Source organism: Rhododendron vialii, chromosome 10a (assembly GCF_030253575.1).
Source record: "Rhododendron vialii isolate Sample 1 chromosome 10a, ASM3025357v1".
NCBI classification, from domain to species: Eukaryota; Viridiplantae; Streptophyta; class Magnoliopsida; order Ericales; family Ericaceae; genus Rhododendron; species Rhododendron vialii.
Genome location: NC_080566.1, coordinates 922,980 through 948,367, shown reverse-complemented (window position 1 = coordinate 948,367; position 25,388 = coordinate 922,980). Strand labels below are relative to the sequence as shown.

Here is a 25,388-nt window from a genome sequence, read left to right as displayed (position 1 = left end):
AAAGATGAAAACAGAGAGAAATAGAATCGTGGCACGAATAACATTTTGACGAAGGAGTACATAAATGAGTCATTAGCATGTAACGAATCAAATGCAGCCTCATTGTCAATCATGTACTAACAATAATATAAATAACCAATAGTATGAAAATCTGTCTGATCAACATATAATTAAAGTTCATAAAAAAATGTGGTGGCCATGAAAAACGGACCCGGGGTGCTGTAGTGCATCCCGCACTACATGTGCAGTACAGCCAATCCGGCCGTCCATCTCGGCAATAGACGGCTCGGATTTTCATCTGAACAATGGACGGCTAGGATTAGTAGAAGTTCGGATTAAATCTAAGCTGTTCGCACCGAGATGGACAACCGGATCGACCACATTACACGGTGTAATGCGGCGAGTTCACTACAGCCCCTCCCCTTCCCTACACAACATCACTATCATTGATGGTTGAGGTTATGGTACACGTCGAAACCTGTTATGGGTCTATCATATATAGGTGGAAACCATTACTTATTTAGTAACCTCTCTTTGGGACATGAACCATTTCTCTCCTCTCTTTTTTGCCTGAAATTGAAGGAAATCATTTTCAACCAATCTTTGGACCTCATGAGATAGTGTATTACTTACTTCACAATTCACATGGATAGACAGAAGGGAACCAATCCCACTCTCTTACCCAGCGAGTGGACTTCTTTTTCCTAGTGAATCACTGCCCTCGCAAGAGGGGGAGAGAAAGTGTTCGGATTTGAGCCGTCAAAAATACATTTGGACTGCTCGGATACGTGCTGGGTATTACCGCATGGTACCCAATTTGTTAGTATTTGGGTACAAATAAGGAATAATCCACGTGGTACCTGAGCGCGCATTTGAATTGTCCAAATTTGCTTTGGACAACCAGGATTTTTAGGAGAGAGAAAGAGGAGAGAGAGCGGTCGGCTGAGGAGGACAGAGACTATTCAGATCTGGGCCGTCCAAAATACGTTTGTACAGCTGAGGTCTGAAAGTTCTTCCTATCAAAGATTTTGGATACATGAACATAGTCTTGATTTTCCATCAATAATTGAAGTCCAAACAAGGAGGATGGAAATCACTTAGCGGATTTTATTGGTTATATGAAATAAAATGGCACAACACCTGCTTCTATTGAATATTTTGTTGGTCAATAACATCACTAAGGATGGTGTTAATTACCAAAGTTGCATGAAACATATGTTAGTACCAAATACGATCCAATCAAACTATCACAAGTATGAATTTAAAGACCAGCTACATAAATCCGTTGTTTTCATTGAATTCTACCGAGGACATCGTGTTCCATCAATGCCAAGAAACCTATTGATCACTCCAATTTTAATGGCCCTCTGAAAATGAAAGATCTGTCAATCCCAAAGACCGGAAACCATCCAGAAAATTTTGTATTCCACAAAAATACCAAGAAGTTCATGGACATACAGAAAAACAAATAGTTTGTACAAAGTCTCTTTATTTCTCTTCTAGATTGTATATTTCACTCTCAGGTCACCCACAGCACCAACACCACAAACATGTCGAAACAACTAATCGAGACAAAGAAACAATAGTTTGCTTGACAAATAATTATTGCCAATTCTAGTCCTACCACAACACTGTATTAAAGAGGAACTAAAGGTGATTTAGTTGACGACATCAAGCACCAGCTTACGAGACTTCAAAACAGACCACTTCATGCGCCTGTAATAACCAGCTTGAAGCAATGCCAATGAGAGTACGAAAATCCACTTGAATCCCATCTGCATTAAGCAAAAGCACATCAAGTGAGAGATTTGATTATCTCCAACAATAATAGGGTGCAATGATTTTGAAGCCAGCATACCAGTTTCCTTTCTTCCATTTCGGGTTCTGCAGCCCACGACAGAAATGTCACAACATCTTTCCCCATCTGCACCAATGGCATCCAGAAAATATGAGCTTACTAAAAGGATCTAGGAAACAAGCACATCAAATAGTATAGAATTATAAAGGGAAACAGACCTGAGCTTCTGTTGCAGGGGTACCATCTTCATACTCAACAGCACCATCAATAAGCATTTGAGGCATTGCAATAGCTCCGCCAGTGAAGTATGGATTGTAATGCAACCCTTCTCGGATCTACGATAACATTACAACTAGGATGATTAAGCAAAGAATGAGGGCATTACACTAAGCTTATACATTGCTGACCAAATAGATGCCAACCATATCAGCCACTGGTGCAGCGGAAAATAGTTTTGAGTATTTTTTTCTTCCAATCATTTCATACCTATTCTTTCTTTCCTTTTTGGTACAACTAACCAAAGTCAATGTCATTGTGGAAGATCTACATCTGTTTGTGGAAGATATCATCCACACTTTTGAATACCCAAAACCATAATACCACAAGTTCAGCCCAAAGACTGTCTAAGTAGAACTTACAGTAACACCAGCAGGAGGATCGCGGTAACCAGTTAGAAGGGCGAATACATAGTTCTGGCCATTGTGACGAGCCTGAAACGCCAAACAGTGTGAAATCGTGGGAATAGATAAACAAAGTCTCTTTGATCAAAAGGAAAAAAAAAAGATACACAAAGTCCCTTGAAACAAAATTAGAAACAAAAGATTGCCTTGGTGATAAGACTTAAATCTGGAGGATATGCCCCTCCATTGGCAAACCTAGCAGCTTGTTCATTAGCATATGGCTGAGGAAAGCGGTCACTCAGTTTACCAGGGCGAGTAAACATTTCACCCTCATCATTTGGCCCATCAACCACCTCAATCTCAGCAGCCATAGCCTTTGTTTCCTCCTCTGTATATGCCACACCCACCAGGTCACGATACGAAATCAGGCCCATCGAATGACAGGAAGCACAGACTTGCTGGTAAACCTGGTGACCACGACGAATCCTGCTCATGTAACATTGGATTTAGTGGAATATAAAACAGTCAAATAATTATAAGTTTATAACCAAGTGAATCACAAGATTATGCTACTCATGTGCAACTAAGAAAGCACATTTGATAACCATTTCATGGGTTCAACAGGTACTCACGAAGCATGATCATACGAACTGAGAATGCCATTGTGAGGCCAAGGATAGTTTGGACATGGTAAACCATGCTCAGCTTCATCAGCGCATGATGCTATTGTTGCAAAACTCAAAAGCCCTGTCACACCTGCTCCAAGTAGTGCAAAGGCTCTTAGGGTCTTCATTCCAGTAGATCCAACTCCCTCTTGATCTTTCTTTGATACAAGAGATGACAAAACTGGAGCCTGCCGAGTGTCATGAAGATGCCATTAACCATCAGCAGTTAACACAACCAATTCAATTACGGATTATGAAAGGAAAATGCTAACGCTCATCCTTAGAGCAATGATTAATGTGCAAAAAGTCCATTAATATCCGCATCTCATGTATACAAATCCGCCACTGTGTTTTGCTATCTGTGAATGTACTGGGATTCTAACGTGTGTGCCTGTGTGGCATTGTTGCTATTATACACTGCCCATTTAGCAGGTGGTTAGTGTTGTCCTAGAGTGTCAACAGTTAGATTAGGAAAAGTAAAATAATCAATGCTTGTATAAACCCTTTATGACTCATTTCATCCAGTAACACCGAACCAAGATACCAATAGTTCAACAGTCAGCACCAAATCTTTTACTCCATAAAGATTTGCAAGCAAAGCCACTCGTTCAAAAAATGTAACCTTTCTTACGTCTGCCTCGCGTGGATGGAAAACACTCCTAACTACTAAGCTCTTGCAGACTATGAAGCACGGATACTCTATTTTGGCCTCCGTATCACGTATCGTATCTGTATCGGATACCGATACCCTCGGATACTCTCCGGATACATATCCAATATGCTTTTTAAAGTATCCTGCTTTTAGAATTATTTTTGGGTATCCCGATACGTTTAAGATACGCGCGGATACTCTCGGATACAATCCGGATATGTATCCGATACATTTTGGATACCCGCGGATACGTGTTGGATACGCTCGGATATGTTTCGGATACGCACAAGGGTAAATATGTTATTACTTAAAATATGAGTTAAAATGCAAGTAGGACTATATTTTTCTTTTTCCCCCACCAATCGACACCAGAAACACACCGACAATATCCTCTCTTGACAACCTTAAGAGTCTCTCTCTCTCTCTCTCTCGTTGTGTGTATGTAAATATATATAACTATATAGATACAATTATATATATAACTATACGTGAATATATCTCTCTCGGCATGTGAAATGGTTAACTTGTGTAATGAAAAACCTTAATCATTAATGAAATTTTAGGAATTAAAAATTATATATAATATATTTTTAATTTACTTTTTTATATTCAACGTATCCCCTAACGTATCGTATCCTTCTTTTTAGAGAAATCACGTATTCGCGCATCCATATCGTATCGTATCCCGTATCCGTTTCTAGGACTGCAAACAAGCCGAGCCGAGCTTTACAGTGTTCATGCTTGGTTATTAAGTTTTTAACGAACCTAAGCTCGAGCTCGAGTTCAGTGAAAACTTAACAAGTCGAGCTCGAGCCGAGCGGGCTTTGGCTTAACTTGAGCTCGAGCTTGTTCACGAGCCTCAACGGACCAACGAAATATATATATATATATATATATATATATATATATATATATATATATCTTCGCATAGGTCTAATACAACCAAAAATATTTCGATTGTGAAGGTATATATCTTTCATTTTCCTATGGAGCGGGGGTATACTGGTGTGCGTATGCTTTTGCCTCCCTTGGTTGACTGGAAAGTGAAACGGAAAAAATAAATTATGAAATAACAATAAAAATCCTAAACTTAAGTATATATACCCCCGGCTCACGAGCCGAGCTTATCCTAGCTCGAGCTCGGTTCGTTTACAAAAAGAGCTGAAAAAATTGGCTCGAGCTCATTCGTTTAACTTCTGAGCCGAGCGACTAACGAGCCGAGCTGCGAGCGGCTCGCAAGCGACTCGGTTCGTTTGTAGTCCTATCCATATCCGTGCTTCTTAGCTTGCAGAAACTGGAGAAAGCTACGTAGTTAGACACTTCACGCACAAGAAGTAAGAATAAAGTTTCACTAGTTATTCTAGTTGTAGGATAAGAATAAAGTTTCACTAGTTATTCTAGTTGTAAGAAATTGTTAATGACAGCACAAGAGTAGGTCAATAGCCCTTGATGGATGCAACAAAAGCGCTCAGAGATGAGTCAAATCGTTAGGAAACATATGAAGTGCTCAAAAATTTGTGGAAAGTAGTGCTCTAGAATTTGGGGAAATGTCACAGAAAGCTACCTATATTGGCCTTTCCTCATCTTACTTCTTGATAATAGCCCAATTGTGGTAAGTTTCTATTGCTAATTATGGGGAACCTTGAGCAGATAATGAGTACACATACACATGACACATGAAACCCAATCTTTAGTTTCCATGATTAAAATATATATGAGAGTGCCACTAGCAACATTATTGGCACTATGCAGAACGAACACACTATCAAGTTTATCAACAGAACTACAGAAGTAACCATTAGTAGCAAACAGTAATAATGACACACGTAAATTACCACTTGTCTTCTGCAATTTAAGTGTAAATTGATACTAGCAGTGTCATAATTTTTTGATAGCTAATAAATTTATTGGAAATGCATCAAGGTGATGCCACCCATGTACAATTGAAAGCAAAGATCAAAAGGCTAAAAAAAGGACAATACCAGAAGAGACCGAACAATCAATAGAGCCTGTACACCTCTCTAAATGCCGATAACATCTAACAAGCCGAGAAATTGATCAAGGGTTGGTTTACACTCCCTCGACTCCAAACTAAACAAACTAGAAAGAGAAGAATGTTAAATTTAAGCAACAACATCTTGTCCCTCTCAAAATACGTACGATTAACCTCTCGCCAAATGAGTCACATCAAGCACAACGAAATCAACCTCCAAAGCTTCCGTCTTCTTCTATCCAAAATAACCCCATACCATTCTTGAATAAGCTCCACCACCATCGCAGGGAAAACCCACGACATGCCCCACCAAACAAGAACTGGTAGAGTAAAAACTCGTATCCTGTCATCTTCTGCAAATATTTTTAACCAAATCCTTCTAGGGTACTCCACTGTGTGAATATGAATTTCCTTTCCCCTGGTTTGAAAAGAAGGAACTAAGTACCGTATTTGTCCGTCCGTCCGTGAATGTGGGCTCCATAGAGATTCAGATTTCACTTTTCAGAATGTGAAGATTTCGGATATTTTATTTGTATTGATTCCCAATTACCATCTTCAACTGAGACACATTTTCCACAACAAAATAACAAAACTACTTTTAATAGAAGCTCAGATGCACCAAATCAGCACAAAGAAGCATCTCAGTCTCACATTCTATACTCTTAATACAGAAATTCCAATCAAGTTCAAAAGCTACAAGATGTTGTAACTACGATTTGCTTATAGATAAGGCAAGCAGGGAAAAAGATTCTTACAGATTGAGACTGAAGTCTCCGCGTCAGTAATTGGTGGATTGCTCTACTAGCCATTTTAGTCGACCTGTTCGTTAAAAGAAACACAATTTCACTTATAAAAAAATGATAGGACCTGGAAGAGCTTAATTTTGACTCTATCACAACACTGAAGGTGGCACCCAGAAATATTGGAGACAACTCCATAAGCCATAAAAAGGGAAAGTTTCAGAAAAAGTCTCACGTCGTAACTTTCTTCCTTCTAAAACATTTCTATTTGGGTAGTAGTCATTACCAACCACCAAATTAAGTAAAAACTCATCCATAAACTCAAATGGAAAATCTTGATTAAAAACCGACCTGGTACTTATATGTCAACCTCCCACTAAAACTGAAATACCCATCAAAATCAGAGCTGATAAGTACAATAGGAACACAGTATCAAAACTTATTATGAAAAAGCAGCACTTCAATGGATCCTAAAACCAATGCTGATATTTCGCAGTTACATCAGTTTCAGCAACGAATCAGAGCTTTCACACCTCTAATAGACAAGGAATTATCTACCTTAAGAAACCTCATAACAAAAAACATTGATAACAGCAATTTGTTCGTAAGTCACACCAAAAATGCCTTAGCAGCACAACACCCCACTTTACATCACTGTAAACTACATTCAGACTTCAGAACCTCAAATCTAGGGGCAGATACAATGGGGTGACGGTGTGTTTGGGCCCCTGAACAATTCTAAATACTTTCACACATAAAATAAATTTTCGGCCGTTTTTCAGGATAATTTGAGAAAATTCTATGGGATTGGCCCTTTCAAGTTCCTTGAATGAGAAAAAATCTTAAAATTCATATAAATGTGCACGAAAAAAATCCATAATATTCTAAACTATCAATCATTGATTGAGCTCAAGTATAGAATTAAATGGCGACTAAAGGTATACACACAATCTAGTCTCTTTCTTGGACCTAGCAAGTAGCAATATACACCTACAGAATACAAAATTTTGTTCTAAACATAAAACTACATTGGCTTCGGGCCCCGCTAGGAACCGCCACTGTTTCTCAAATCACCCACCATATCTACGTACGGATGCTATTTTAAAATCCTGGCCGATTTCAGCTATGGTCTGTAATCTCTCAACTCAGTTTCTGAACGCATAAGGTTACGAGAAATAGTCTGTAGATACACTAGGTGAGCTCGTAAAAGCATCCTTCTACGAACAACCCTAACAAGATGCGTAAGAAGAGACGATCGTGAAAGCGTTGGGAAGAATGAGGAGAGAGAGAGAAGACTTACAATGATGGTGGCGGAGGTAGGTCGCCGGCGAATTTGGACCCGACTCCGAGAGCAGGTAGGAGCGAAAAGGAATGGACGAAAATGGAGCAAAATGATGTGGGAAATGAGGTCGCCACACGACGGGTCTGAGAGAATCAATCTTGAAATGGATTTTGTCAAAAAGAGCTTTTTGGGCTTTTGGAATTGTATTTGGGCTGCTCTTGTGGCCCGAATATGGGGTCCAACCCTTTCAGTTTCAGCCCTTTTCTTTTAAACTGTTTTCAGCCCATTTGTTTGGTCAGATCAAAATAGCAATGTGATAGTACTACTATACTACTCTCTTCGTCTCATTTTATTTACGTGTTACGTAAAGTTATTCTAACGGGACCTTCAAAATGAGGTGCTTCCGAGAATTTTTTTTCCGGGAGTTTTTGACAACGTTCATAAGTACTCATTGAAATCTTTTGGATGGTGCCAAAAAGAATTAAGAAATTATCTCATGAAGTAATTTATTTTTTGGGAGTTTAAAATAACACAGTTTCCCCTAAGAAGCAAACAAGATGAGATGTATGGTATGGAGTATTGTTCATGGTATTTTATGTCTAAAACTTTGTGGATTATGTCCAATAGATGTTTAGTCGGAACCTATACCGGATATGTCATCTACTTAGTTATACGGTCCAATTTTTGTACTCGTACTTGATTAAAGAAACCAACGCTTTAGATGTATGTACTACTTAGTTACTCCCTCCGTCCCATAATATTTATCCGGTTCACAAAACGGAGACATAAAAATAATATAATTTTTGTAAGAAAAGTTAAAAAAAAATTCAACAATTTAGTAGATCTCTATGAAGCACGGGTACTTCGAAAATGTCGCCGTACTCGTACCCGTACCCGTACCGGGTACTGGTACGGCGTGGGTACGGCAAGGGTACGTTTTAGCCCAAAATGAAATTTTTTCAAAATTTCTGGAATTTTTTTGTAAATAATTATAAAATGTGGGCTTATTGTGTAATTTATTTGTCATCTATAAACACCCCTCTCTCTTTGTCCATCTCTCTCTTCGTCTCTCTTTGTATATTTTTTTTATCGATCGGAATAGTCTCTCTGTGTATATATGTACAAATGTATGCATGTGTAATGTATATGTATATATGTATCTGAAATTCTGAATACTAATAGATATGCAGTAGATATGCATATTTGTACTGATTTTGTTTTTTGTTGGTAAAATGGGTTTATATTTCATTTTATGCAATAAAAAATAGAAAAACATTATATATATATATATATGCCGCACCCCCGCCGTACCCGTACCCTACTTTTTTGGGGTTTTGCCGTTTCCTGTACCAGTACCCGTACCGTACCAGTACCGCGTACCGGTACCCGTGCTCCATAGGTAGATCTTGACGAGTTCTTTTAACTTAGGATAAAAATTTGAATTTTTTCTTGAAAGAAATACATTATTTTATAGTTCTTATTTTGCGGACCGGACAAATATTATGAGACGGATGGAGTAATAGATTTATAACTATTTGTGTGAGATTATAAGGTGGGTCCCCATTTGCCATCTATGTAGTACAATCTATGTATATGAGTATGTGTCTGTAACATATTTGTCCAAATGAGATTCCTTTCTCTTCTCTTTTCTTACCAAAATTCTTCTATTTAAGATCGGATCCAAAGGTGCTGTAGTGCACAGTGTGTAGTGGGCCTGTAGGGCGGCTTACAATCATCAATTTCATCAACTAATGGTTCAGATTAAAAACAAACTCAAACAAATTTTTCCAGGGAAGAGTTTGCTTTTAATCTGAACCTTTGAAAACACTTTTGGACGGTTACGATGTTGCACTACACACAAATGCACTTCAGCGTTTCTCATTCCAATAAAACCATTTCCAATTCTTTCATTTGAAGAGACCCAAATTCGAAACGTGCGCAAAAATCTTAAAAACTATCTCTAATACATTACCAAAATCTCTCCCTATTTTTTCAGCTGCTCTTTTGAGAGAGAGATGGGACTGGCCATAGGTGCTGAGCTTGGTCGGAGCCGGTCGACTATTGTCGAAGTTGCTGAGCTGCTGACCTATTGAGCTTTCTTCGTTGGAGTTACCGGAGCTTTGTGTTTGTTAGTCGGAGCTTTCTGTTGCCAGAACTTTGAGCGCTCTCTCTCTCCACCCCAAATTAAATTTGTTCCTTTTTTTAGAGTATTCGCAATGAGAATAATCAAAATATGTCACGTCAGCATTTGATTATCCATTTAGTTCATAATCAAACTTAACAACCTTTACCTTCACATTGGTTATTTTTGCATCTCTAACAAAAAAAAACTCACAATACGCAATGCACCTATGTCCAATTGCAAACGAGTTTTAATTACGCAATCGACCATACCAAATTATTCGTCTCAATGAGACGATTCCAATGGACCGGAGGAAGCTGCTGTGCAGCTTCGTGCTGCACAGCGTGCTGCGCACCCTCCGGGAAGCCTCCCCGGCATCGGTCCGGCGATCGGAGACGTTCACCACGTAAAGCTCATCGAGTTCTTTGTGTGCGCCAAAAATCAACTTGATCAAATATTGTTAAATGCCTCATCGGAATATATATAACTTGAAAAATATAAATCCTAATGGATACAAAACACTGGATCAAAACCACTGAATCCATTTTTTCAAGTTATACGTGTTCAGATGAGACATTTATCGATATTTGATCGAGCTGATATTTGGCGCTCACGCAGGAACTCGATGAGCTCTACGCGGTGAACGTCTCCGATCGCCGGACCGATGCCGGCAAGGCTCGCCAGCAGGTGCGCAGCACGCTGTGCAGCACGAAGTTGCACAGCAGCTTCCCCTAGTCCGATTCCAATGTAGGGTGTTTTTGAGTTTTGAGTTTGATTATTGGATTTGGTTATTGAGTTTTGGTTATTGGCAAAAGTTATTAAGTTTGGTTATGGAATGAGTGAAATTTGGTTATTTGCTAAAAGACTTAGATCATCCACGATGTAATAATCAAAACTAAAAGGTTGCTAAAGTTAGCAATGTTTGCTCAAAAAAGTGCTCACATTGTAATAACCAAATTTAGCAACCTCTTAGCAACTCATCAAATTTTGACTTTTGAATAACCAAATTTAACAACTTTTACTAATAACCAAAACTCAATAACCAAATCCAATAACCAAATTCAAAACTAAAAAATTAAAAAACACCCCACATTAAAATCGTCTCATCGAGACGAATAATTTGGTGTGGTCGGATGCGCGATTGGAACTCGTTTGCAATTGGACATAGATGCATTGCGTATTGTGGGGGGTTTTTTTATAGGGATACAAAAATAACCAATGTGGAGATCAAGTTTGTTAGGTTTGATTATGAACTAAATGGATAATCAAATGCTGACGTGACACATTTTGATTATCGATTTTGATTATTCCCATTGCGGATGAGGTGGTGTTCCAACTAACCTTCCTTTTTAAAAAGTTCTTTTTCTTCAATTTTCAAATTCAAATATAATGAAAATGAAAAATAATTTTTTGATTTTTCTTGTACCGTATAAAAGATCTCAATGAAATCTATCAAACAAGATCATATAATTTTTGGGCTTGAAATTACCTTCATTTTTCTAAAACCTTCTTTTTTTGAAGTTGGAACACCCCTTATAATTTTGCTTATTACAATGTGAAGTGTTTTTTGAGTATTATTGTTAAATTTGCTTATCTACACACATTTACTTATTATTACAATCAAAAGTACTACACACATAACGGTTGTGTAAAACACAACACACAACCAATCTCTAGCCGTCCATTGCTGTAATAAATGATCACGATTCACTCAAACTCTTTTCCATAAAAGTTAGATTTTTTCTTGGAAGAGTTTGTTTAAAATCTAGACCATCCAAATACATCTGGACGGTCAGAATTACGCACATAATCAACACAACGATTGTACAAGTAGCATTTTTGTATCACAATGGAGATGCTCTAAGGCTCCGTTCCGGAACCTAAAAAAAACCCTTATTTTTTAAGAAGGCAATTTCAAACTCAAATATTATGGGCCTATTGAAATCTAAAAATATGCAATATGGATCTTTTTTGGAAGATCTTGATGAGATCTTTTATACGATGCAAAAAATTTTGAAAAATTATTTTTCATTTACTTTATTTTTGAGTTTGAAAATATGAAATAAACTGCTTATTTTTTAAGAAGGTTTCTGGAGCGGGGCCTAAGTATAACGTCATTGGATATTTTAAAAATTAAAAATAATACTCCTGCACAAATTAGATTTTTACTCAGATTTGGGGAAAATGGGGTAAAGGCTGGCAAATACATCTCTCTCTGGCATTCGCTGGCTTTCTTCGGCGATCGGCCTCCGCCATTGCCCCTCTAGCAAATCGACTCACCGGAAACCAGAACCACCACCCCTCTCGCACGATTCCATTTCCCTCAATAATCCTTCGCTACTCTTCTCCGTCCCCCAAGGAACCGAGTAAAATCTCTGAGAAGCGAAACATACGAGACTACAAACGCAGACTGCTCGCGGCCAAGTACGAACTGACGCGAAACCTTTGCAAAGCCCTCTGTTTAAAGACCCCCAATCTTCCGTCCGAATTGCGGGAGACCCACCGTTACAACTTGACCAAGTTGCCCAGGAACAGCTCCTTTGGAAGGGTGAGAAACCGGTGCATTTACACGGGTCGCCCTCGTTCCGTATACGAGCTGTTTCGGGTGTCTCGTATCGTTTTCCGTGGATTGGCGTCTCGTGGTTCTTTTGATGGGCGTCAAGAAAGCGTCTTGGTAGAAAACCAACCGCTCTGCAGCTACCTGGTCTACAAAGAAAGGTTATTTAGGATTTGTTTTCTAAATGCTTTATGCTTATTAGTAAAAAATTTATGACGAAGCCCCTTTTGATTGCCAGAAAATGTGAGGTTATAAATGAGAGTCTTTTCCCACCAAATCCCACCGTTTCAAAAATCTCAAAGGAAGAGAAGGAACCAGTCAAAAATCTCACTTTTGTACTTCCTCTTCATTTCTCACCAACAATAATGCTACAACGGCAAACACTCTCACACACATTTTCTCACATTAAGTATGGGTTTTGTGGGCCCCATACTTAATGCGAGAGAGTTTGTGTGAATGTGCGTGAAAGCGCCCGTGTTTCTAGACTTTGTTCTCACCAAAATACCCATTCCAAACAGTGATTTGGCAAGAAATTCAAACTCTTTCTTTTCTTTTCTTTTTTATCAAATCCCTCAATCCAAAAGGGCTGGAAATTCTTCCGAATGATGGTTTTGGAGTGTTGTGAGACTAAACCCAAACCGAACACGGCCATTGGTTTTAGAGATATGAGAAGAGAATGCCATCAATTGGGAGACAATGTGGCCCTTGCGTGATAGTGCTATAGGATAAGTACTCCTTTATGGTCGTAGTCAATGTCGAATTGTTATGGTCAAAGTCAATGTCACTGGGCAAGGAAGAGTGGAAGACTTAGAAAATTGAGCTTTAAAATCTGAAATTGCATTCGAATTCTTATTTTGTCTCTTCTGATTGATCAAACAAAGAATTCTGTCTCTTCCGATAGATCAAACAAGCTGGTTGAAGAATTTTTCCCACCTGGATGGAGAGACCAATGCTCGAACTCAACTGCTTGATGCCAAAACTAAAGACTTTCCTCCAGGTTGTTCTTTAATGTAGCTCCAACTAATCGCTGAACTATTGGCAGAACGCCTACTTCAATTCACCGAGGTCAAGTCTCAACCCAATGAAAACGAGGAAGAGTGGAAGACATAGAAAATTGAGCTCTCAAGTCTCAACCCAAACAAAACGAGGAAGAGTGGAAGACTTAGAAAATTGATTGAGCTCTCAAGTCTCAACCCAAACAAAACGAGGAAGAGTGGAAGACTTAGAAAATTGAGCTCTCAAGTCTCAACCAAAACAAAATGAGGAAGAATGGAAGACTTAGAAAATTGAGCTCTCAAGTCGAAAACATCCAAGAAAGTCTTAACAAGTGATTATGATTTGTTTACAACAATAACGTCATGGATTGGAAAGTGACTGAATTCTACTCTCACAATTAGGAAAATGTTGGGAGTGGGTCCTTGCATGTGATTGGTTACGGAAGACATTTCCAGGAAAAGAAGTTTGATAGTGTAGAAAAGGAAAGAGAAAGAGACTGACCATGCGACCTTGAGTGAATGGTTGGACACGAAATCGTCATCCATACATCTCAATTCAACTAACTGGCCACTGATTTTTGCAAAACCATGAATACGTCTATGAAAACTGTGGCATTTCTGGTTCTTAGCTATCTTACCATATTAGCCATTGATTTTAGCTTCTGCACTGGAAGCCATGTCAACATGCTTTGCTTGGAGAGCGAGAAACGAGCTCTCCTAATCTTCAAACAACACCTAAAAGACCCTTCGGAGCGACTCTCTTCTTGGGAGGCCAAACATGACTGCTGCAACTACTGGGCAGGAGTGGTTTGTGACAACACAACTGGCCATGTCCTTGAGCTCCACCTTCAAAATCAAATTCTGGGTGTTGATGGGTTTGGGAACGATAACTCAACTTTGGGAGGTGAAATAAATCCTTCCTTGTTGAGTTTGAAGCAACTTCGTTACCTAGATCTCAGTCGAAACGACTTCGAAGGAATACCGATTCCATCCTTTATGGGATCTTTGGCAAGTCTTGAATATCTTAACCTGTCTGAGGCAAGATTCGGGGGAATGATCCCCCGTCAACTTGGAAATGTGTCGACCTTGCGTTTTCTAAGTCTCAGAGGAAATTATGACTTGGATGTTACGGGTGGCGGCCTTCAGTGGCTTCCTCTTCTTCCCCATTTGGAACACCTTGACTTAAGTAGTGTGGACCTAATCAACGTGCCCAACTGGCTACAGGTAATTAACAAGCTCCCTTCTTTAGCAGAGTTACACATTGTTGGTTGCAGACTTCCTAACATTCCTCCTCTCAATAGTGTTAATTTTACCTCTCTTGTTGTGCTCGATCTTTCTGATAACTTATTTTTCTCTGTGATGCCTAGGTGGATCTTTAGTCTTAGTAACCTCATTTCACTTGATCTCTCTTCATGTACTGTAGTGGGTATACCTGAAGGTTCATGGAACCTAACTTCTCTCGTGACCCTTGATGTCTCTTACAACCAGTTGAAATCTTTACCTGCTTCTTTGTTTAGGATGAGTAGTCTCGTTCGTCTTAACCTGGACTATGCATTTGAAGCTCCCCTTCCAGTTGTTCTAATTCCCAACATGACTAGTCTCAGATATCTTGATCTATCTCACAATTTCCTCAAATGTAGCGTACCGAGTTGGCTGTATAGTTTTACTCAACTTGAGTACCTTGACATGTCCGACAATGAGTTACAAGGTGGAATGTCACATGAGATTGGAAACCTCACTTCTGTTGTTACCTTGGACCTATCATATAACAAACTTGAAGGCGAGCTACCGAATACCATTGGAAACCTAGCCTCTGTTGTCACTTTGGACCTATCAAAGAATAAACTTGGGGGAAGGCTACCTAACTCAATAGGAAATCTTTGCAATTTGAGCTTTATTGATATATCAAACAACAAAATTGGGGGAGAATTGTTTAAAAGTTCATCAAAATGCTCCTCGTATGCCTTGGAGACATTGTTCTTGCAGGAGAATCAACTTTTTGGTGAAATACCCGATGAACTTGGGCAATTTGAAAACGTAAGAGAGCTTAATCTAGAGAATAATCTTGTTGGTGGTCCTATTCCAGAGACTATAGGAAGATTGAAATACTTGGAAACATTGGGTCTTTCTGGAAATCAATTAAATGGAACTCTTCCCGAAAGTCTTGGACATCTTTCAAAGTTGAGTGTTCTTGACATGCGCAATAATTTGTTGGAAGGCATGGTGTTTGAAGTTCATTTCACCAATCTAGTAAATCTCACTATGTTCCGCGCCACTGGAAACCGGTTGACTCTAAAAGTGAGTCCCGATTGGATCCCTCCATTTCAACTTCAACAACTAGAACTTGCATCATGGCATTTGGGCCCGAAGTTTCCTGCATGGCTTAAATCACAAAAGAGTCTTGACACCCTTGACATATCCGATACTGGAATATCAGACAGAATTCCAAGTTGGTTATGGAACATGTCTTCCGCACTTCATTTCCTAAATGTCTCTCACAACCAAATCTACGGCGAGATTGCATATATTGGTATGCTTAGTGGTAGAGACCAGATTTACTTGAATTCCAACCATTTGAATGGTTCGTTACCCCGTCTCTCCTCCACATCCTCCATTCTTGAGCTGGATCTTTCGAACAATTCATTTTTTGGGGGTATCTCGGACTTCCTATGTGTGAACGTCACAATATTTTCCACGGTTCTTCATCTGGGAGAAAACCTACTCTCAGGTGAAATTCCTGACTGTTGGATGAGTTGGCCATCACTACGTGTCCTAGAGCTGGGAAACAACAACTTCACAGGGAATATCCCAAACTCCACGGGGCAAATGATTTCATTGGCATCATTGCACTTGCGCAATAACCATCTATCGGGAGAAATTACTTGGTCTTTACAGAACTGCACGGATTTAGTGGTGCTTGACCTCAGTGAGAATGAGTTCACTGGAAGCATACCAACATGGATGGGGGAAAGCCTTTCAAGTTTGAGAATTCTCACCCTTCGCTCCAATAAGATGAATGACGTGATACCTCCAGAGCTTTGTCGTCTCGTCTATCTTCAAGTCTTGGATCTTGCACAAAACAATTTCTCCGGAGCAATACCACGGTGTATCAATAATTTTGCTGCCATGGCAGTGAAATTGAATTCCAGCGGTCCTATCTACTATACTACCAGTCGTGGCTTCAGTATTTATGGTTACATGGAGAATGAACTTTTGATGATGAAAGGAAACATGTATCGATATGACAAGATTCTGTCACTTGTAGCAATCATGGACCTTTCGGACAACAATTTTACTGGAAGGATTCCCAAGGAACTAACAAGTCTTGTGGGATTGATTTCTCTGAATATGTCCAGAAATCATTTGAGTGGTGTGATTCCAAAGAAAATTGGTAGCATGGGGTTGCTTGGAGCTCTTGATTTATCCAGAAACCAACTCTATGGTGAAATTCCTCCAAGCATATCAGGCCTGACTTTTTAAAGTTATTTGGATCTATCTTTTAATAACTTGTCAGGTCGAATTCCATCGAGTACCCAACTTCAGGGTTTCAATGCTTCCAGCTTTGTCGGCAACAAGCTTTGTGGGCTTCCACTTACAAAGAATTGTAGCGTTGATCATGGCAAAACTACACCGGGTACAGACAACGAAGAAGATGATACAGGTGATGGATCTGGAGTGGATTGGTTCTACGTGCTTATGGCTATTGGATTTGCTGCAGGTTTTTGGGGTGTTTGTGGTCCTATATTCTTCATCAAGTCATGGAGACATGCATATTTTCGATTCCTGGATAATGTTTGGACCAGACTTTGTATGATTAGATATGGTAAATGTTGTTAGACTATAACAGTGGTATGTATACCACCTTGTATTTGTTTTCTTGTAATAAGATTACGAAGATATGTATTTTCATTTCGTGGAATTACTGCATCCAATTATGAAGAAAGCTACTCCCTCTGTCCCTCTTTAAGTGTCCCGCTTCGTAACTCCAACTTATTAAAAAGATATCATCATTATACTTTTACCTTCACTTTCCCTTTTTACATCATCATTACATTTTTACTCACTGACTTTTTAAAATAGAATATACTTTTAGAGGCAAAAAAAAAAAAATTCACAAACTTTTACCCACTAACTTTACAAAATGGACACTTATTGAGGGACAGTCCAAAATGAAATACTGGACTCTAAAAAAGGGACAGAGGGAGTATATGTAATGATGGTTGGAAAATCAACCCCATGCACGTTCAAAACAGAATGAATTCAAAATGGCGATACAAGTAAGCATTTACAAAGAGCAGCTAGTTCACGTAAATACAAAGATGGGAAGAAAACCATCTACTACCCTTCAAAGCTATTATATCACATCGGGCCTCGACGGTAAAGCTGGAAAAATACAGAATGAACAGGTAGATGGGAAATGCTCGAAGTTCTCTGATGACTGGGGCGTACATGCGGAGATACCAATAGTGAAATAAAATGTTTTCTCAATCTCGGACTCCAAAATTCAGCCAAAGATATATCGATCTTGTAGATGGCTACCACACCGGTACCTTATAAAAACTCCAATTTTTTGGTCACCTAAATAGTCTGTCTTGCTATGTTACAAAAATGGTTTCTTTGAAAAGATTTTTTTTGCAATCTTTGGGGCATAAAATCTTTGAGTCCCACACCTTTGTTGTGGTCCTTGTGGACGAGTCCGAGTTGGGAAAATAGTCATTGATGTTAGAAGATAACAATTGATCGAATAGTTACTTGGACAAATCGGCCATTTTAGATGTGAAAGAAATTGGGTCTCGAAGTTGGTCATTTGGTATGGAAGGAACCGGCCGTCCGGCCCGGCTCAGGCTTGGGCTTCGATTAAAATCAATTGGACTTGGTTCCTAGAGTCCTATTTCTTGTTGGGCCAAATTTAGTTTAACTTAGACTGATTTCGTTTCCACCAAACCGAAGTGGTGCGTGGCTGTTCGGTTTGACCGAACCAGTGCATGCCTGTTTGAACCAATTCATGTTGTGGAACAATGCATCAGTTCGTTTCCAGCCATTTCAGGCGTCCAAAAATCCATAGAGCACACGCATTCGAAGTGCTGCGTTTGCGTGCATAAAGATCGTTGCATCCTGGGAAGGGGACATCCAGAATCGTGAGCACCTTGGCGAGGGCGTAATCTGCTTTAAGGACACAGTGATCCATCGCTGGACTCGATCTATTTCTTTTTCATCGGTGTCTGCAATCTGTGAGTTGTATTTCCTCCTCTTATTGTTCTTGTCCGTATCTCGTTGCACTTAGATTAGTTTAATTGTTTCATGTATTTTACCGTTTACTGCTAGTGTTTGAATCTGTTATCTCACACACACACACACATTGCTACATTTGGTCATTAAAAGCAGGTTCTTTACTTGGTTTATAATCTGTTCTCTGTTTCTTTTACACAAAAGTATTATTTTTCCTTACTAGTTTCCAATAGGCTATATATCCCTTCCAGTAAGGGATCCCTTACTTTTTTACGGTGCGGACCTCATAGTTTAGAGCCCCACACTAATAATCGGAGCCGTTCAACTTGTATAAAACATGTTTTTAATGGTACATGCAAAAAATCAACTCAAACGAATATCAGTAAGTATTTGTACCTTTTTCATTAGCTATTTTTGCTCTAGTTGGTGTACATACTCTTGTAAGCTTTTTTGCGAAAGAAGGTTATGAGATACTCACTCATACTTTAAGAGTTCCTATTTGTACGATTGCGCTCATATTTAGTTTAGAAGTCGTTCAAAGCTTCTATTTTTCCTCATGCCAACATTGGGGCGCTTGATTGGTAGAAAATGACTCACAAGAAAAATATATCAACTTTCACCTGTACGATGAGGAAGAGGATGACGAAATGTGCAAAAGGGAAACACAATCCCAGTTCAAGTATAAGTGCACTATCACTTGTTGCGTTTAAAGTGGTCTTTGTTTCTCATGTTAAAAAAACGTAAGGAAACTTAGACTCATGTACGTAAACAGTTATGTATGAGTTGAATAGAGAGAGGAGAATAAGTCGAATAGAGGATCGACCGAGTTATGTGTGAATTTGAGTCACTTCTCCGATTCAAAGAGGGAAGAAATGACTTGTAAGGTCAAGAAGAGGTCGCGCGGATGATGAGCATGCACGTATATTAATCAATGCGGACTGTGTGTGGTCTACGACTCCGTGATGTGAAGCTGTTTTAGTTGGTATGGTTTAGCCCCAAGTTCTCTCTCTAAAGGTGTTGAATTGACACGAACGGAACAAATCGGGTACATTTTACTGGCGGGGCAGTGACTGTGAGAGAGATATCCCAATGGGTGAGTCCATGGACAGAACTTAAGAAACCACAACAATTGTTTTACCGGTGTACACTAACGAGGAAACCCATTCGAAATCGGGATAAAGTCCATTGCATCATGCAGAAAGTATCTAGTATAATTGTAGGCATGTTAGCAAATTCATGTAGACACATGTTTAGTTTCCAAACAGGATAAAGAGAATTAGAGAACAAGGTGGTATAAGTAACCCAGGGAAATATGTAAATAGTTATTTGTGGAGTATTAGTTAATTATATGTTGGGAAATGTTGGTTTTGCTGTGTTATGGTGGTGGGGTGGACTGTAGGCTAATGGATCGGGTTATCAGGTTCCAACGGGGCAAAGAGATGGGTTGGTTTCAAATGTTTCAATGGCAGACAATATGCTTGCTAGATGTGAGTGATTTCATTCAGCGACACCTCGTGGTGCTTAATACTGTAGTAAAGTGAATGTGAATGCATCTCTCTCTCTCCAACATGCATATTCCATGGTGCGATAGAATTGGATCTCGGACCCGATTTGGGACATTATTTGATATGTGTGAGATCGACACGCGAATAGTCAAGAGATATGAGATTTAGTTGAGCGTAATGGCATAACTACTATCATTTCTCAATCAAATATGCAACAAGAAGTTTGCTGATTTCTTGGGTACATTTGTTCCTCTGATATTGGTCCTTGCTCTGTCTCTACTCTCTACACATCCATTTGCTTGGCAATTTCTAATTACGTCTAATTCTGTTAAGAGGAACGGCATTTAGTCAATGCGTGAGAGTTGGTGTGTCAAAGTGCTTGCGGTTCTACACTTATTGTTCGCACCAAGATAACCATTTCAAATGAGTGATTTGGCAAGAAATTCAAACCTTTTTTTTTTATTTTTTTTCCATTTTTACCAAATCCGTCAATCTAAAAGGGCTGGAAATTCGTCCGAACATATTGGTTTTAGAAAAAGTCTAATATGGGAAGAGAATGCCATCAATTGTGAGACAATTTGCGGATAAAAAAAAAAATTGAGACAATTTGGCCCTTGAGTTAACGCCCGTTCCAGAACGCGAAAAAAGTCTTTATTTTTTAAGAAGGCAATTTCAAGTTCAAATATTATGGACTTATTGAAATATAATAATATGCAATATGGATCTTGTTTGAAAGAACTCATCGAGATCTTTTATACGATGCAAAAAAAATTGAAAATATATTTTTCATTTACATTATTTTTTAATTTAAAAATGTAAAATAAGCTGTTTATTTTTTAAAAAGGTTTCTGAAATGGGCTAATCAATTACAATAATGCTTTTGGAATGCTGCGAACATAGATCATGACTGACCTTTCTGGAGCAATGCTTTTGGTGACATTGGCTCCTTTTGACGAGTAGGTGGCAGGCTCTTTTTGACATTGGCTCCTTTTACCCAGTTTACTATCCCTATTCTTTGTCCTTGACTCATTGTGTTCATTTTGCCGCCTTATTGGTTTGGGTTTTGAGGGAAATTTTTGAAAGTAATGACTGAAGAGAGACATATAAAAAAAATTTAGTGTAGACTGTGCCCAAAAATTTTGAAACCCTTTAACGAATAAGGCCGACTCAACTAGAATAGGTCCAAAAGCAAACCCAAATGAAACATTATTGAAACGGCAAGCAAAACAAAACCACGTGATAGGATAGGATAAGTACTCCTATATGGTCATGTCGAATTATTGTCATTCAAAGTCAAGGTCACTCATTATCGAAGACTTTTAGAAATTGGCCTTTCAACCCAAAGAAAATCCGAACAAGTGACATTTCCAGGAAAGTTTGCAAGTGTACAAAAGGAAAGAGAAAGGGACCAACCATGCGACCTTGAGTGAATGTTTATCTTACCGATCTCAACAACTGGTCACTAATTTTTGCAAAACTATGAATACGTCTATGAAAACTGTGGCATTTCTTGTTCTTGGCTATCTTAACATATTAGCCATTGATTTTAGCTTCTGCAATGGAAGCCATGTCAACGCACTTTGCTTGGAGAGCGAGAAACGAGCTCTCCTAATCTTCAAACAACACCTAAAAGACCCTTCGGAGCGACTCTCTTCTTGGGAGGTCAAACATGACTGCTGCAGGTACTGGGCAGGAGTGGTGTGTGACAACACAACTGGCCATGTCCTCGAGCTCCACCTTCGGAATCAAATCCCGGGTAGTGATGGGTTTGAGAACGATAACTCGACTTTGGGAGGTGAAATAAATCCTTCCTTGTTGAGTTTGAAGCAACTTCATTATCTGGATCTCAGTCGAAACAACTTCGGAGGAATGCCAGTTCCATCCTTTATCGGATCTTTGGCAAATCTTGAATATCTTAACCTGTCTAATGCAAGATTCGGGGGAACTATCCCCCGTCAACTTGGAAATGCGTCGACCTTGCGCTTTCTATGCCTCGGAGGAAATTATGAGTTGGATGTCAAGGGTGGCGGCCTTCAATGGCTTCCTCATCTTTCCCATTTGGAACACCTTGACTTAAGTCGTGTGGACCTAACCAAGGCGCCCGACTGGCTACAGGTAATTAACAAGCTCCCTTCTTTAGTAGAGTTACACCTTGTTGATTGCAGACTTGATCACATTCCTCCTCTCCCTAGTGTTAATTTTACCTCTCTTGTTGTGCTCGATCTTTCGAGTAACTTCTTTCACTCTGTGATGCCTAGGTGGATCTTTAGTCTTAGTAACCTCATTTCACTTGATCTAGTTTCGTGTGCTTTCGTGGGTCGAATACCTGAAGGTTCGTGGAACCTAACTTCTCTCGTGAGCCTTGATGTTTCTCACAACAAGTTTAAATCTTTACCTGCTTCTTTGTTTAGGATGAGCAGTCTCGTTCGTCTTAACCTGAACAATGCTTTTGAAGGTCCCTTTCCAGTTGTTCTAAATCCAAACATGACCAGCCTCAGATATCTTGATCTATCTCACAATGTCCTCAAATGTAGAGTGCCGAGTTGGCTGTATAGTTTTAGTCATCTTGAGTACCTTGACATGTCCGCCAATGATTTAAAAGGTGGAATATCACATGAGATTGGAAACCTCACTTCTATTGTTACCCTCTTCCTGTCCAATAATGAACTTGAAGGCGAGCTACCGAATACCATTGGAAACCTAGCCTCTGTTGTCACTCTGGACCTATCATTTAACAAACTTGGGGGAAGGCTACCTAACTCAATAGGAAATCTTTGCAATTTGAGCTTTATTGATATATCAAACAACAAAATTGGGGGAGAATTGTTTAAAAGTTCATCAAAATGCTCCTCATATGCCTTGGAGACATTGTTCTTGCAGGAGAATCAACTTTCTGGTAAAATACCTGATGAATTTGGGCAATTTGAAAATGTACGAGAGCTTAATCTAGAGAATAATCTTGTTGGTGGTCCTATTCCAGGGACTATAGGAAGATTGAAACACTTGGAAACACTAATTCTTGATGGAAATCAATTAAATGGAACTCTTCCCGAAAGTCTTGGACATCTTTCAAAGTTGGGTGTGCTTAACATGCGTAATAATTTCTTGGAAGGCATGGTGTCTGAAGTTCATTTCACCAATCTTGTAAATCTCAAGATTTTCCGTGCCCCTGGAAACCGGTTGACTCTAAAAGTGAGTCCCGATTGGATCCCTCCATTTCAACTTGAATACCTAGAACTTGCATCATGGCATTTGGGCCCGAAGTTTCCCGCATGGCTTAAATCACAAAAGAGTCTTGATTCCCTTGACATATCCAATACTGGAATATCAGACAGAATTCCAAGTTGGTTATGGAACATGTCTTCTCTACTTTATTTTCTAAATGTCTCTCACAACCAAATCTATGGCGAGATTGCATATATTGGTATGCCAAGTGGTAGAGCCCAGATTTACTTGAATTCCAACCATTTGAATGGTTCGTTACCCCATATCTCCTCCATATCCTCCATTGTTGAGCTGGATCTTTCGAACAATTCATTTTCTGGGGGTATCTCGGACTTCCTATGTGTGAACGTCACAACATTTTCCACGGTTCTTCATCTGGGTGAAAACCTACTCTCGGGTGAAATTCCTGACTGTTGGATGAGTTGGCCATCACTACGCGTCCTAGAGCTGGGAAACAACAACTTCACAGGAAATATCCCAAGCTCCATGGGGCAATTGGTTTCATTGGCATCGTTGCACTTGCGTAATAACCATCTCTCGGGAGAAATTACATGGTCTTTGCAGAACTGCACGGATTTAGTGGTGCTTGACCTCAGTGAGAATGATTTCACTGGAAGCATACCAACATGGATGGGGGAAAGCCTTTCAAGTTTGAGGATTCTCACCCTTCGCTCGAATAAGATGAAGGGCGTGATACCTCCAGAGCTTTGTTGTCTCGCCTCTCTTCAAGTCTTGGATCTTGCGCAAAACATTTTCTCCGGAGCAATACCACAGTGCATCAATAATTTCACTGCCATGGCAGTGAAACTGAACTCCAGCGGTCCTATCTATTATACTTACAGCCGTGGCTTCAGTATTGATGGTTACATGGAGAGTGAACTTTTGATGATGAAAGGAAACATGTACCGATATGATAAGATTCTGGCACTTGTAGCAATCATGGACCTTTCGGACAACAATTTTACTGGAAGGATTCCCAAGGAACTAACAAGTCTTGTGGGATTGATTTCGCTGAATATGTCCAGAAATCATTTGAGTGGTGTGATTCCAAAGAAGATTGGTAGCATGGGGTTGCTTGGAGCTCTTGATTTATCCAGAAACCAACTCTATGGTGAAATTCCTGCAAGCATATCAAGCCTGACTTTTTTAAGTTACTTGGATCTGTCTTTTAATAACTTGTCAGGTCGAATTCCATCAAGCACCCAACTTCAGAGTTTCAGTGCTTCCAGCTTTGTCGGCAACAAGCTTTGTGGGCTTCCACTCACAAAGAATTGTAGCGTCGATCGTGGCAAACCTACACCGGGTGCAGAAAACGAAGGAGATGATACAGGTGATGGATCTGGAGTGGATTGGTTCTACGTGTTGATGGCTATTGGATTTGCTGCAGGTTTTTGGGGTGTTTGTGGTCCCATATTCTTCATCAAGTCATGGAGACATGCATATTTTCGATTCCTGGATAATGTTTGGACCAGACTTTGTATGATCAGATATGGTAAATGTTGTTAGACTGCAACAGTGGTATGGATACCACCTTGTATTTGTATCTTGCAATAAGATTATGAAGATATGTATCTTCATTTCATGGAATTACTGCATCCAATTATGAATAAAACTATCTTCATTTCCAATTTTAGTTTCCGGGAGTTGGTTGCCACTTGATGTTGTTTTAACTTTCTGTTTGAAGGTTTCCGCGCCACACCGCAATCGCAACCCAAGCCAAAGGAACATAACCAACATGTAATTAAGCATATATAGGAATTGTTTTTGGTCTCCTTGGAGATTCTCTTTTGGTGAGTTACGCACTTTTCCCTGACATTTTTGATGGAATACGAACTAAGAGCTGAAAGTATAGTTGCTCATTGTAAGGGGTCTTTTATAAGCCTTTTTTTTTTTTGTCAAAAAAGGTTATGAGATACTCACTCATACTTTGAGAGTTCCTATTTGTAAGATTGCGCTCATATTTAGTTTACAAGTCCTTCGATCAAAGCTTCTATTTTTCCTCTTG

At 39.3% G+C, this 25,388-nt stretch overlaps 3 protein-coding genes across 3 annotated transcripts; 2 read left to right on the top strand and 1 right to left on the bottom strand.

Annotated features, from left to right (window-relative positions):
• Window positions 1-1,396: 1,396 nt before the first annotated feature.
• LOC131303665 (cytochrome c1-2, heme protein, mitochondrial-like) lies at window positions 1,397-7,898 on the bottom strand. The gene is made up of 8 exons (XM_058330640.1): window positions 7,769-7,898; window positions 6,484-6,547; window positions 3,051-3,271; window positions 2,625-2,904; window positions 2,437-2,508; window positions 2,017-2,133; window positions 1,859-1,924; window positions 1,397-1,775 (listed from the first exon to the last, which is right to left on the bottom strand). The coding sequence occupies exons 2-8, from the start codon at window positions 6,535-6,537 to the stop codon at window positions 1,659-1,661; spliced, it is 927 nt and encodes a 308-aa protein (XP_058186623.1). The 5' UTR covers window positions 6,538-6,547; window positions 7,769-7,898; the 3' UTR covers window positions 1,397-1,658.
• Window positions 7,899-12,098: 4,200 nt separating this feature from the next.
• On the top strand, window positions 12,099-17,343 carry LOC131304408 (receptor-like protein EIX2). The gene has a single exon (XM_058331635.1). The coding sequence runs from the start codon at window positions 14,013-14,015 to the stop codon at window positions 16,902-16,904; it is 2,892 nt and encodes a 963-aa protein (XP_058187618.1). The 5' UTR covers window positions 12,099-14,012; the 3' UTR covers window positions 16,905-17,343.
• A 4,151-nt stretch (window positions 17,344-21,494) lies between these two features.
• On the top strand, window positions 21,495-25,008 carry LOC131304402 (receptor-like protein EIX2). Its single transcript, XM_058331626.1, has one exon. It carries the CDS (start codon window positions 21,638-21,640, stop codon window positions 24,887-24,889), a length of 3,252 nt encoding a protein of 1,083 aa, XP_058187609.1. The 5' UTR covers window positions 21,495-21,637; the 3' UTR covers window positions 24,890-25,008.
• Window positions 25,009-25,388: the final 380 nt, after the last annotated feature.